The sequence below is a fragment of the Semicossyphus pulcher genome, unplaced genomic scaffold, assembly GCF_022749685.1.
Source record: "Semicossyphus pulcher isolate SPU_LCO1_2020_fin unplaced genomic scaffold, fSemPul1.0.p SCAF_6, whole genome shotgun sequence".
Classification (NCBI taxonomy): domain Eukaryota; kingdom Metazoa; phylum Chordata; class Actinopteri; order Labriformes; family Labridae; genus Semicossyphus; species Semicossyphus pulcher.
In genome coordinates this window covers 32,068,915-32,082,844 of record NW_027211737.1, presented here as the reverse complement: position 1 = coordinate 32,082,844, position 13,930 = coordinate 32,068,915, and the positions used below count along the sequence as shown (strand labels likewise).

General features: G+C 44.3%; 1 protein-coding gene across 1 annotated transcript in view; it reads left to right on the top strand.

The window, feature by feature from the left end:
• The window catches only part of znf608 (zinc finger protein 608), a 52,751-nt gene that overhangs the window by 20,795 nt on the left and 18,026 nt on the right, over positions 1 to 13,930 (top strand). Inside the window, exon 2 of the mRNA XM_069683617.1 lies at positions 7,199 to 7,466. Coding sequence (XP_069539718.1) covers positions 7,199 to 7,466 — 268 coding nt within the window. The remainder of the gene's footprint in view (positions 1 to 7,198; positions 7,467 to 13,930) is intronic.

Genomic DNA, 13,930 nt, shown 5'->3' with positions numbered 1-13,930 from the left:
ACGCGCCGGGTCTATTTTTGACAGCAAACTGAACTGCTGTTTGTGTGTTGCTCTGTTTAACGATGATGTTATTGCGTAATTTCGCATTTCTCACGCGATAACGTAGTTGCCCCGTGTGATCTCGCGAATCCAGCTGTTTGGGCCAGCACTCCACTGCGCAGCGGATCACACACGCTTCCTGTGGGCTGACGGACCAGAACCGCAGCACAGATGGAACACGCCGGACACGGATCCTGTGGGATCCAGGCGTAAGTGAAACACGTCAAGCAGCTACTTTATTGTTGCAAATCGAAAACTCGCCGGTTTCTCGTTTTCCATCACTGATCTACAGGAGAAGTCGTCTGATGCCACGTTAGTGCAGCTCTTCACCAGAGCACAGAGTGAACTGATGCTGAGCTGCAGAGTCTGTGTGTCACCTGCCTGTAAACTGTAAACAAGCACGCGACGCTGCTGCCGTCACATATCATGTTGGCGGGACGGTCAAGGCAGACGCTCTGCTATCCTGTTATCAGCGGCACCTCGTCACTGGTTAACGCTGTGGCCACATGTACGGGCTGTAACAGAGCAGAGGTGCTGCAGAGTGTTTACTTTTAGCGGCTACACCTGCAGCGCACACACAGCGTGAGGTTGTGTGTGTTGACAGGCCGTAGAAGGCGGTGAGCGCTCATTAAACACACATTTGAACACCGTTACAAACGGTAGATGACATACAGTGTAAATAACACGACTGCAACCCACAAGTCTGTCTGTTTATTTGAAACGTGTCGCTCCACCTGAACTCTCTCTCCTTTTTCATGCAGCTGTCAGAGTCACTGACCGAGGAGAGTTTTGTTTGTTAGAAAACCAAATAATAAACAGTCTGATTGTTAATTGTTTTTATGGACATGAAAACACTTTGAGTTTCTCTGGTTTCATTTCCTGTATTTTTTAAATCACAATAAATATTGCAGAACAAAAAGATTTCCAGCATCATGCAGCCCGACTTCAGTGTCTAACATCTCTGGGTCCTCTGCTCATCCTTGTATGTTTTATTAATTAGCATTCTGGCCGACATCTTCATTAACACATGTTTGTGTACGAGGCTCATTTTTATAACCTCCTGATGAAGACCTCTAGCTGTCGTCCAACAGGTGTCTTCCTCACCGGGTTCCACAGGGTTCTCACTGAACTGGGGAAAAAAGCTTTTTCATACTTTGCTTCCAGGGCGTGGAATAATTTGTAATTGTATTATATCTACATATTTAGGCCCCTGTTTAAAGCCCATGCAGCTGTCTCTATTAGATTTAGTCTTTTCCTTTGGTGCTTCGCGTGTTTTTATTTTTATCTAACCTGGTGCGCGGTCTTGGCCAGGTCTCCCTCAGGAAAGAGATTTCAACTTCAAAAGACTTCACGGTTGAATAGAGGTTAAAAAAATGTTGGATGTCTTGCTTAAATCGAGTCCACAGTTCTGCAGCTGCACCTGTAACCTTGGCAGTGACCTCTGCAGGTTGGAGAAAAATAACAGATCACCCTGTACACTTTGATTTTCTCTCCAAAGAAGAAAGAAAAGAGTCAGACCTGTGAGAGTAACTGACCGAGTACTGAAAGTATCGACCTGGTTCTTTACAAACTGCGGCTCCAGAACCTGGTGGAGTGAGATATCTGTCAGTGCTGTAATCTTTATGAAGTCATAACGGGGACTGCAGCTCCTCTCAGCAGAATTATTTCCCAGAGCTGCTGTAATTGGGACGATAATACGTGATGAAGATAAGACAGAGGCTCTGATGACTGAGTATTTCATTAGATGTTACCATGGTGAGGACAGCGGTTCACACACACTGAAAAGTGAACGAGGAAGTTCTTATGAAACGCAGCTGGAGACCAGAGACGGACGACACATGAGATGATGCCCACGCTCCTTTAGATCAGATCTGTTTAATGTCTGCTGTTCACACACAGTCTGACTGTCCTCTGTTTCTCATTGTGCTTTCAAACCCTGTCAGTATGATACTGAGTGACCAACGGGACAAGACAGCGCCAAGACCATCGATGATGTTGCTTCGTGTTTGCAGGATGCAGAAACATGTGACTGTTTGCCACCACACTAACAAATCTTAAAGCACTCTGAGTGTGTTCTCGGTGTTGAGATCTTCACTGAGTTTTTCAAAAAAGAAAATTGATCTCAGTTCAGACTACAGCTGAGAAATGAAGCCAATGCTAAGTGTGAGAAGCTGCAGTTCCTCTGGTGTCCACTTGAGGCTGTCTCCAGCAGTGAGTCAGTCCCCATAGAGCCCCATGTTAAACTTTACAGCAGAAATAAACATGTTTACAGCCTGGTACAAAAAACAGTTTGGCTCTCTATAGCTCATTTCTCTCTTCATGACAACTTTATTTTTTCCTTTCAGGCATGACGCGCAATAGATACAATATAAAACAAAAACAACAAACAAGGATAAAATCATTAGTATTACAGAGACTGAGATTAAAGCGTGTAAAGTTGTGTCAGCTGTGTCAGTTTTACCAATATTTCCAGAAGCAAGAAAAACCCTTCTGCCATCATGATTACATTTTTAGAGTCAGATATTCGACTCATAAACTTGAACATTAAAATAAAGTACGGCGTGGAGGGTTGGAACATTATTAGAGACAAACATATCGCTTGCACTCGCCCACCTTTGTAACTTGAGTGGGATTCGACATGCATCATTCTCTGCCACCTGAAGCTTTTTGTTTTAGCTGTTCTGTAATTACAGCACAGGTGGGCTGTGTCGAGTGGAGTACAGCGAGCTCTGAAAAGCTGTTTTAACATCAACTGTGCACAAATGTGCGTGCCAGCATATTGGCTGGTGCAAACAGTTAGCAACACTGGTGCTGCACGTCATCATCATCACTTTAGTCATTCCTGAAGATGTGTCCGAAATATTTTACTTTATTAACGACACTAAGCGCTTCATCGCAAAGAAATGGAGGAAAATGTTGCTTCTGATCCTCTTTGGTTTTAACAATCATGACGACACTCCTTTTTGAGTTAAAGCTCCTGTGAGGAGTTTTTCACTGGTTATGAAACAGACTGAAATATATTATGATGACTCTCTATGAGCTACAAAGGCAAACCAGACCACCAGCAACAAGATTGATTATTTCTATGCAGTTATTTTCAATGCCTGAAACTGCTGCCGGGGGGTGGGGGGGTCAGATGAAGCAATTAACTGCTTTTGTTAAGTCAAGTCACTTTTTCCACCCAAGATCCAGCCCTCTGACCTGTAGTATCCAGTCCTTATAAAGAGAAAACACAAGGTGTCAGCAGCCCGTCTAATCATGATATTATTGGCCAGTTTATATAACCTGTTCAAACAGTCTGACAGTGAATTGTATCTGTGTTATCTTGGCACAGACGCAGCCATGATGATGGTCTGCTCTGAGAGTGTGTTGAGTAGTAACGAGTACGACTGATTAGGCTTCTCTTTGGGGGCTTTGATGTTGCGTGTTGCCATAGCGAGGAGTTTGACTGACAGCCGGTCGTCCAATCATGACAATCACATACAGGGAGCTTTTTGAGTCGTACAATCATGATTCCCAGTTTGCGCTGCGTACATACCTGATAGTTCGACAGAAACTTGACAACATTGAATTTTATCATTTTATATTTAACGGGTAACATTCAAACTTATGAACACACGCAAGTCATCCGAGTCATCATGCCTCAAGTCAAGTCAAGTCTCAAGTCTTGAACTTGCAAGTCCAAGTCGAGTCTTAAGTCATTTATTTTTTGTCAAGTCAAGTCGCAAGTCATCAAAACAGTGACTCGAGTCGACTCGAGTCCAAGTCTCCAAGTCTCAAGTCCACATCTCTGCTGTTAAAGAAAGCAGGATGAGATTGGACAAAATCAGCAGATAGATAAGAGGTACGGCTTTGTCCACAGGGGGCGCCAAAATCAACACAAACTGAAAGACCCTCACAGGAGCTTTAAAGTTGATGTCGACATGCACACCATGACCAGAGCAGATCCTGAGCAGTTGCTGAAAGCCAGCACTGTAAGGAGACAAGACTAAGTCATCAGCATCAGTTGGTTAACAAGACTATGCCCCCCCGTACATCCTGCTTACATGCTTTCAGCTGTTTAGAGAGGTCATCCAACTGTACGGGAGAATCTTTATAGAACTCACCTGTTTACATTATAGTAAACTTAAAGTGATGCATCATGTCAACATCAACATACCTGCTTGTTCGCTTGCTCTGGCTCCTCCCCACAGAGAAGAAGACGGCTGTATGAGGAGATCAGTGTAAGGATTGTTTTTGTCCAGGGCACAAAATGTGGCTAAAGTCCAGCATGTGGGCCAGGTGAAGCCCGTTTCACCATGAAACCAACGAGCCTGTGCAGCAACATTTACTGTACTGTTGAAAAGCAAATAAACAACGTAAGTTTGGGCTCTCTGGTTTGAAACTCTACACACTCTGTTTCACTCAATGCTGATGACAACAACTGCCTGACAGTCCTCCAGCCTCCCCCTTTACTAACCGGGTCCTACCAAAACACACCGATTAGCAATTAGAAATCAGAGATAAATACATGGTCTGCAAAATATTCCTAAATGTGCAACTGCCCTTATAAAACACACAAAACGCCTCAGAGGAGAGTAACTGTTTAAGATCAAATTAAAAATAGCACTACAACAAAAAACACCCCTCCTCCTCCACCATACTTGGTGCCTTCCACTGGGAACACCTCTTTATTATCCAATAGCACGCTTCGGTTCGGTTTGTCACTTCCTGGTTGCAACAGTGGAGTTAAAAAACAGGTAACAATGAATGCTATTTGACAAACATGTTACACATTAAATAAAATGTTTTAAGGAAAATAATATTCTTGCTTTTCCCGACTCGGCGTAGAAAAGTATTTTAGAGTGAACATGGACTTAATGAGCCTCAGACTGGATGAGAGTGTAGACCCCTTTCTCCTCTCCTTCTCCAGCCAAACGTCCAAATATGTTCCAGGAGTAAATAAGTAGCAGGATGTATTGAAATGTATATTTTGGATTTTTGCTTTTACATTGTAACTTATATTTAAAAGCTTTGCCTTGTGCCGGGCCCTGAATGACTTTCCTTGTTAAATAAAAATCACGCCCAGAGATACGACGATGTCTCCCTGTTTTCAGGGCTTCTGGTGCAGCCGGCCAAGACTTCCCTTTCTGTGCGCTGCGTTGTTTACAGGCCGACGAGCAGCTTGACAGGTTGACAGACGACATCTAAGAGCAGATTGTTAGCTGCACTTTCATGCAGATTTTTGTTTAATGTTTGTTGATTAATAAAAAGCTAAATCATCATCAGAGGACCTCCGATGGGAGCCGGGATTTCATTACTGCGGGTTGCTTTTGCTCTCGACACAGACTGTTTTCCTGCACACAACCAAAGCCCGCTGAAACGCTAGCAGACAATTATACTCGCACTACAAAGGGAAACCAGAATGCTTACCCTTCCCATGTCGTGTCACTTTTTATTAAACACATTCCAGTAAAACAAAGAAATTTCAACTGTGTAACATTTTAGCAGGTTCCGGTTTTGTGTTCTGGGTTGATTTTCAGCAGGTCAGCAAATGTTTGTTTCTTTAAATCTTAACCGTGTAAACGATGAAATATGAAAAATAAAATGTTATGTTCTTTGGAATTAATAAATTGATTTAACACGCTCTGGAGTTTTGTTGCTGAAGCTTCACTTCGTCTGGTTTGAGACAAGCGTAGGCGTGAGGTAAATTCTGCCTCAGACTTCACGTCTTAACTCTGTGAATACTGGTCCTTTATGTCGATCAGGAGATATTACCCAAACACAGATCCAAACAAGGCGTCAAAATTACATAAGTGATCGAGAACATTTTGTCTTTAAGTCGTCGTTCATGTTTAATGAGGTGATTTCTGTTTCGGAGGTGTTGACACAAAGAACAAGGATAAGGGGAAACCGCAGAAGTGAACAGCCTCCAGTGATCTTTTGTTAAAGCTTTAGCTCACGATAATCAATAAATAATCTGCATATTGCTGAACCCCACAGAGGACTGTAACAGCGTACAGTCACTCTGGATGATCTCCAGTTATGTTGCATTATTATACTGTTGCAGACTTCTGCCAAGTCTCTGTGTGCTAATGTGGCAGCTAATTATAATTTGCTACTTCTGTATGTGCGAGTTGGTTTTTCCTCCCAGAAACTGGTGAGCGAGCGAGGGCGCTTCTCTTCCTCTCGCTGACTCTGAGAGTGTTGAGAGACAAACGCAGATGAATTGGAGGAGACGGGCTGAAAAATAAGGGTTCTCTGCGTGTGGATAAAGTTGAGAATGAGCTGCCACTCAACATTAGGACGTTGGTGCGGGCAGGCTGCGGAGAGAATAATGACTTGGATGACATTTTGAGAGAACGTCTCCTCTTCTAAAAGATCCTTCCATTATACAGCAGGATCACGATAATCAGAAGGACTCGCGTCAGTTATATGGAAACGACATTTATCATCTTTTGACTTTATTTTACGTTATCTCTCTCTGCTCCTCTTCCTCAGAGAGGACAGCCATGGAGCTAAATCCCATTAAATGTAATGAAACTGCTGAATTGAAGTGATGATTGATTGATTGATTGATATAAAGTCAAACTTGAGTAATCCGACACATTACCCACACACTGTGCAGCCCATCATTAGCTGACTAATTATCTTGTTGAAGACAGTGTTTCCCACAGATTTAGAGTCCATGTGTGCTCGTAAACGACCTGAGATGTTTATTGATTATTGTCAAAAAGTTGAGAGAGCTGTTTGAGTCTGTTCTCCAGTTTCAGTTATTATCTATAAGCATGAATCTCCAAAAGGCTCCAACAGCACAAACACGGCCCAGAGGTTACGTTCAGTGACTGAGTTAGCTGAGGTGACACCTAGCAGACAGCTAGCAACTCCCACCTGTCACTCAAAGAGGCCACGCCCCTAATGCTGCATCACTTTAAGTTGTGATGAAGAGAGAAATGAGCTATAGAGACCCAAACAGTTCTTTGTACCAGGCTGTAAACATGTTTATCTCTGCTGTAAAGTTTAACATGGGGCTCTATGGGGACTGACTCACTGCTGGAGGCAGCCTCAAGTGGACACCAGAGGAACTGCAGCTTTTGGCAACCAGAAGGATGTAGCTTGATATAACCATGTAAGGCACTCTTTCTCTGATTCACATGACTCCTCTCCTTTTCCTCTTCAGGTGGACCCCATGTTCATGGTGCCAGCTCCCCCTGCTCCAGGCCACCCCGGGGCCCCAGGATCCTCTCTGCCCTTGGCCCCCTCCTTCTCCCCTCCGGCCCTGCCCACCTCTAACAAGCAGCTGGTGGTGAGGACGAGGTCTATAGGCACCAACACCCAGGATGGAGGCGGCTCAGGAGTAGTGGAGGGCGACTCGGCCTGTCTGGGTCCCTGCCAGCCCGGGACCAGCGTCAACCTGGAGGGCATCGTGTGGCACGAGACCGAGGAAGGTAAGAAGAACGTCACATCTCACATAAAAATCTGCTATATTGGTAATCAGTGAATCTGTCCCCTATGCTTTGGTTCTAGGATGGAGCATCCTGATGTTGCGAGTTACCACTGTCTAACTTAGATTGACTTTGTGTCTCTGTGTATTACACAAATAATGTAACAACTGTTTCTCGTTAAAAAAGCTCCTTCCTCTTTAACTTAAACATCTGTCACTGTAGGGATCCTTTCTGTGAAGAGTAAGAGGCTTTGTTGTGAACAGAAACATCTTTCTCCTCAAGGCCACCAGACTCCACTGACAAAAACGTCATTTTACCTCACAGAATGCAGGACTTGCTAATGAACCACTGCATTGAAAGGTTAGTTTTTTGCATTACTGGTGGATCCAAACTAACCATTCAAAACCCCTGAGTCACAAAATAACACAAGAAAACTTACTGATGGAGGCAGCAGTAGACCAGCAACTCGCCTGTTCTGTGAGATAAAATCACCTTGTTTATCAATGGAGTCTGGTGTGTTTGCAGAGAGCGATGTAACGTCTGTTTGTGGTTAAAACAACAACAATCTGAGCCTGTCAGTGGAAACAACAAGAACTTATAGAGGACAGACGAAACCATTTAAACCCCAAAGCCCAGGTTTAAAAATACTAGAATTTGCTGTCAATGTTCTTTAATATGGAGAGCAGGGATATTGCATGAAGCTTTTAAGGTGTGTTTCCAGAGAAGCAGTCTGTGTCTGTGAGCATGTTGAAGGTCTGATGTGTCAAATCTGGGTAAATAAGATTCTCGTCACGCCTCAGTGGGAGCCAAGATGGTGGAAACACATCAGCAGCTTTTCTGATCTACGAGCTTGACTTGACTTTGACTAAAGACTTTTTTTGCTTTGATGTTTGGATGGTCACAGATTTCCTCTTCACTGCTCTCTGTCAGGTGCTGCTTTCTTTTTTACTTCCATTGTTGTCACATTTGAGGATTAGTGTCCCGCGCATTTAATCTTTAACTCTGAACACAGACGGAGGGGCTGAGTGAAAGCTGCATCTTTGGCCTTTTCCCCAACATCTCCGAGACGTGTGTAAATTCAGGTACAGGTTTGTAGCTCGTGCTTTGTTTTGGTCCTCCTCATTAAAACTAAAGACGCTGTAGTTTGCAGGAGAGCCTGTAATCGGAGACTCTTTATTTAGAAGCTGTAGAAGGACAGAATCCAACTCTGACAGCTCAGAGGAAGTAGCTGAGTGAACATTTCTACCTCCTTAGAAGTAGCTTTTGTATTTTCTCTGAACGTCTGATTCCTAATGACTTTGATTCCTGCTGTGAGGCTCTGTTTTGCAGACAGGAAGTAGCGTACAGCTCCGTCTCATGCCTTGTTTTTACCTTGTACACCTGGACACTTACGGCACTTTACAGTAATGCACGGCTGCACAGTGGTGCGGTGGCAAAATGCTGGCAAATCACAGCTAGAAGGTTCCTGGTTTGAAACCCAGTTCAGACGTGCATGGTGGGCCTTTCTGTGTGGAGTCTGCATGTTCTCCACGTGCATGCGTGGGTTCCCTCTGAGTACTCCGGCTTCCTCCCACAGTCCAAACACATGCTCGTTAGGTTCACTGGTGACTCGGAATCACCCGTAGGTGTGAGCGTGAGCGTGAAAGGTTGTCTGTCTCTATAGCCGTTTTCTCACCGCCGTAAACCCACTAACACCCGACTTTTTTGCTGAGTGGGAAGGCTACAATCGGCATTCAGACCCGGGTAATTACGCCTTAGCTCCAATCGGCGTTGATGGGAACTGTGTGTACAAGCTAATCTCCGCCCCCTTTCCGACGCAATGCTATGCTCCGTCGGTGACTTCTGCGACTCCTCGTCATCTCAGCTACAAATTCCGCTCGTCCCCGTCCGAGCAGCGCTCGAACATCGTTCCAAATTTGTCGAGTCTGATGAACAGACTGAATGAGTAACAGATGCAATGAAGACCTAACCACCGTAACATCTTCACTGGTTACTAACCCTGCCTCCGGCATGTTTGTGACGTCAGACGGTGACGCAGCAGGAAAGAGACCGACAGGAGGATACTTCACTGGCAATGGGAAAAGAGACAATCGGCATTTATTTGCGGATCTTCCTGGGTCCGAAAAACCTTCTTCAACACCTTAATTTAAGGTGGGAAAGGTGTGTGTGTCAGCCCTGTGATTTGGTGACCTGTCCGGGTGTAACCCCGCCTCTTGCCCAATGACAGCTGGGATAGGCTCCAGCCCCCCCCCGCGACCTGAACAGGATAAGCGGTGTAGATGATGGATGGTTAAAATAATGGGCATAAACACAATCATTGTAGGTTGCAGCCCTAAATTTGACCTTGGCGTAGACAAAATGTGGATTTAAAAATCGGATTATTTCAGCACAGTTTGTTCCTGCATGAAGATCATGTACTCACCCTGTTTGCCAATTTAACATTGGACATCCAAACAACCAGCGTGGGTTTAAAAACATATGTCAGCAGAACAAATAGATGGTTTTATCTTCATAATTCCAGACAATTTCCAAACAAATATCACTTAAACCAAGTTTATTTTAAAAGACGGCTGGATATCCTCATCGGAGCAGTTCTGGCACCCAGCTGCACGTTTTCATGAGTCCAAAACAGGAAGAGAAGTAGAACCAGAACCCGGTCCAACACTACAAAATGATACCATGGGAGCAGCGGGCGGCGGATCAGTCGGCTCATGATTCACCCACCGATTTCGACGCCATCGCTCTTTGATAGTCCGTTAACGAGGACAGCGCTCGGCTCCGCGGCCTCTCAGCGGAGGTGTAATACCTTACTGCAGGCTGCTAATGAATAAATCCCATCTCTCCGTGCCCATCTCGCTCTGCCAGCCGCAGGGCCTCTGAAGTGGAGAGTGGAGTTTGGAGGAGAGGCGTTTGTTTCCCGGCCCAGTATTAATTAACTGGAGCTACACTCACTCAGCCCGGGCGAGAATAAAAAAGGAGAAGGAGAAGCAAAAACAAACAGAACACAGGGGAATATATCGGAGGCAGAGAGTGCTTCTGAACAGGCCGGAGAGATGGAGAGAGAGAGAGACAGAGAATAATCACTCGCTTCAGAGTCACAGAGAGAGAAAGGCAGACGGTGGATAAAAGTTCTCTGCAAACAGAGAAACGCTGAGAGGAATTATAAAGTTTCCTTGCAGACTTTCACAAACATAAAGGGGTAAAAATAAAAGACAAACCAAGAAGATCAAAAATACAAACAGTATAAACCAGTTCAAATGAAGAGTCAGTGTTCAAACATTTAAAATGACAGATGAGGATGCACATGTCCTCAAAGGTCCACAGCCAAACTTTGAGTCACACAAACTGTAGCGCTGAGCGGACAGACCGTTATCATTCAAATACAGTTCTGATCACTGATTCATCCTCTGAGTCATTTCACGAGAGAAAATGTTTGTCCTCCTCTACTCTGCTACTCGGGACCAGAACGCTGCAGGAACCCCTTTTGTCCACAGAGCTGTCAATCATGAGGCCACGCCCCCTTTTTATAGCATCAAATAACTAATTAAACTTGTGAGAAAAATGAACACTTGGACATAAATCAGCATGATAAGAACTAACTATAATGACAGAAACCATGTTTGAGAAAAATGTATTTGACGTGTATTTTGATTTTATAGTTTGACTCATGTCCCATCTGTTAACATGGAGGAGGCGGGCTTTAGGAGCTATACTGCAGCCAGTCAGCAGGGGGCGACAGAGAGGGTTCGAGCTGTCATGTCGGCCATCTTTTTATACAGCCTGCGTGTTTGACTTTTAGCTGTTGTCTTGTTTTTTGTGGAACTAAAAGCGTCTAAATTTAGCTGAAAAGGTGGAAACACAGCGTCATGTCTTCATCCTGACAGCGGGGACATGGATGCTACATGTTTAACACAGGTAGCCCCGCCCCTAAACCCGCCCCTCTTTCTGGTCTGTGTGACTCTCAATGGGAGCATCAGTAACTAAATGAACATCATGCTGTGATGAAAAAGACTTGAAACTAGAGACTGAGACCATAAACTCTTTAGGAACATGTTTACTGAGGGAATAAATCATCTTGTGGACAGGAAGGTCTGTTACAAGCTTTGACGTGATGCTGAGCTGTAAAGGACTGGAAGGCAGCTGGAGTAACAAAACATCACAATCAATATGTTTATATAGGGTGATTACATCTTTAACGTGCGTAATTCAATGCAAAAGTCCTGTAAAAGTCTTTGATTCACATCAAACACTGATCCCATGCTCCTCCGCCCATCACTGAACTTTCCACCAAATTTCACCCAAATCTGTTTTCAAGATTTCCTCTTTGGAGACAAATATACGAAATCAGCGTCAGACTGAAGTCGTCGCCTCGTCTGCAGGAAATAAATGCAGACAGGAAACATCAAAGCGACGAGTTTTCAGGTCTGTGTGAGGAAATAAACGGAGTCAGAGGAGAAGCAGAGGAAACCGATGATAGATAAACCTCAGTAATATAAAAATACAACTTAATATGAGACCAAAGACGACAAACAGACAGAATGTGTTTGGTGTATTATATAAGGAGATTGTGGAGAGCAAGCAGAAAGATGGAGGGAGAGAAGTGTGAGAAAATGAGCGAGAAAATGGATTCAGTGTGTCTAAACCGGCTGACAGGACGGACGGATGGATCAACGGAGGAGGGGGAGAAGATGGACAGAATGGTGACGGAGGTTTGGTCTCTATTTCTAAACCACTGCTGGGAAAAGGAGGCGGAGACGAATCAAAGACAGAGACAGAAAGAGACAGAGGAGGAGGACTCCGATGGATGATGTCAGAGAGACAAAAAGACATGAGGAGTGTTTTTTTCTTTTCTTCCTGCTGCTCGGGGACCATCGCTGAGGAGGCGGAGGGATAACAGGAGACCCCTGCTTGTGACGGCGGAGGGACACGAGGGGAGGATGCTGGTTGCATGTTAATTAAGCAGAATACTAAGTGGAAAGACAGAAAGGAGAAGAGGAAGAGGAGACCACCATTTCAGCTTAAACCCCCTCCTCCTCCTCCTCCTCCTCCTCCTCCCGTCCTCCCGTCCTCCCGTCCTCCCGTCCTCCCTGCAGGAGAGCAGAGTCTGATGAGAGCTAATCAGATGGTGATTGGCTCGACTCTTAGCTGAGCTGCACCAACTGTCTGACTTCTGGACGACCTGTCTGTCTGTCTGATTGTCTGTCTGTCTGTCTGTCTGTCTGTCTGTCTGATTGTCTGTCTGTCTGTCTGTCTGTCTGTCTGTCTGTCTGATTGTCTGTCTGTCTGTCTGAAGGATAAAGGAAATGACAAATATTTTAAATAACTACTGAAACGAAGAGATTTTCTTCTAAATTGAAATAATTGTAAATATCCACCATTACAAATTCTATAATGTATGATATTTGTCCTAAAAGACAAAGTGCATCATTTTGTTTCATATATTCGTTAACTTTCAGGTGTAGATTAATGTGTGAACAACAAAACTACTCTCACGTTCCTGCAGTCTGTATGAGGCTGCACGCAGCAGCCTTTAGCCTAGCTTAGCATACACACAAATAATAACAATAATAACCTTTTATAGAGCACTTTTCAAAATCAAAGTTACAAATGCTTTTCAGAGGCAGCAAAGTAAAACAGACGGGTCATAAAATCAAAGGCTGATGTTAAAATAACACACTAGAAACGGGGAACGTAGCGGCACCACTTCTACGAGACGCACCAATCTTTATAGGGATGACCTCAAAAGGGAAGAAGTTCATTCATCTTTCTAGCAGAGCAAATTATTAAAAGTTAAGAAAATTGTTAGTTATGAATAAATAATTTGTCTGACAACATTACAGAAAGGATCCCTACGGAGAGAGACCTGTTTGTTAAAGAGGAAGAACCACAAACAGCCGTTACAGCCCTCTCTTCAAACACACCAGACTCCATTGAGAAAAACAGTGTTTTTTATCTTGCCTAACACAGGAACTGCTGGCCTACGTCTGCCTCAGTTTGTTAGTTTGTTAGAGAGCGATGTCTGTTTGTGGTTATTAAAATCGTCTTCCTCTTTAACACAAAGGTCTATCTCTGTGGGGATCATTTCTGTGATGTTGTCACACACACAGAATAACAATCTGAGCCTGTCAGTGCCAACCGACTAACTGCCCTGAAAGATGCCACTGCAGCCATTACAGCCTGCTTCACAGCTGCCGGCTGAGGCAATCTACTAGAGCAATTCCAAAAACCTTCTTCTGCTCATTGAAAGCAGAGATTATGTAAGAAGAAAACAGAGCCCAGGTTTAAAAATTCCACTTTGCAGCAGCAGAAAACAGGATTGTGTGAAGACCTGCAGAGAAGCTGGGAGAGAGTTGGGCTTTGAGCTTAAATAGAGCGAACACACTGAAAGAGTGTGTCGGAGAGGTGATGCAGAGAGGAACATTTTAGTCTGAACTCAGACGCAGCTGCCTGAACCGACTCAAAGGGTT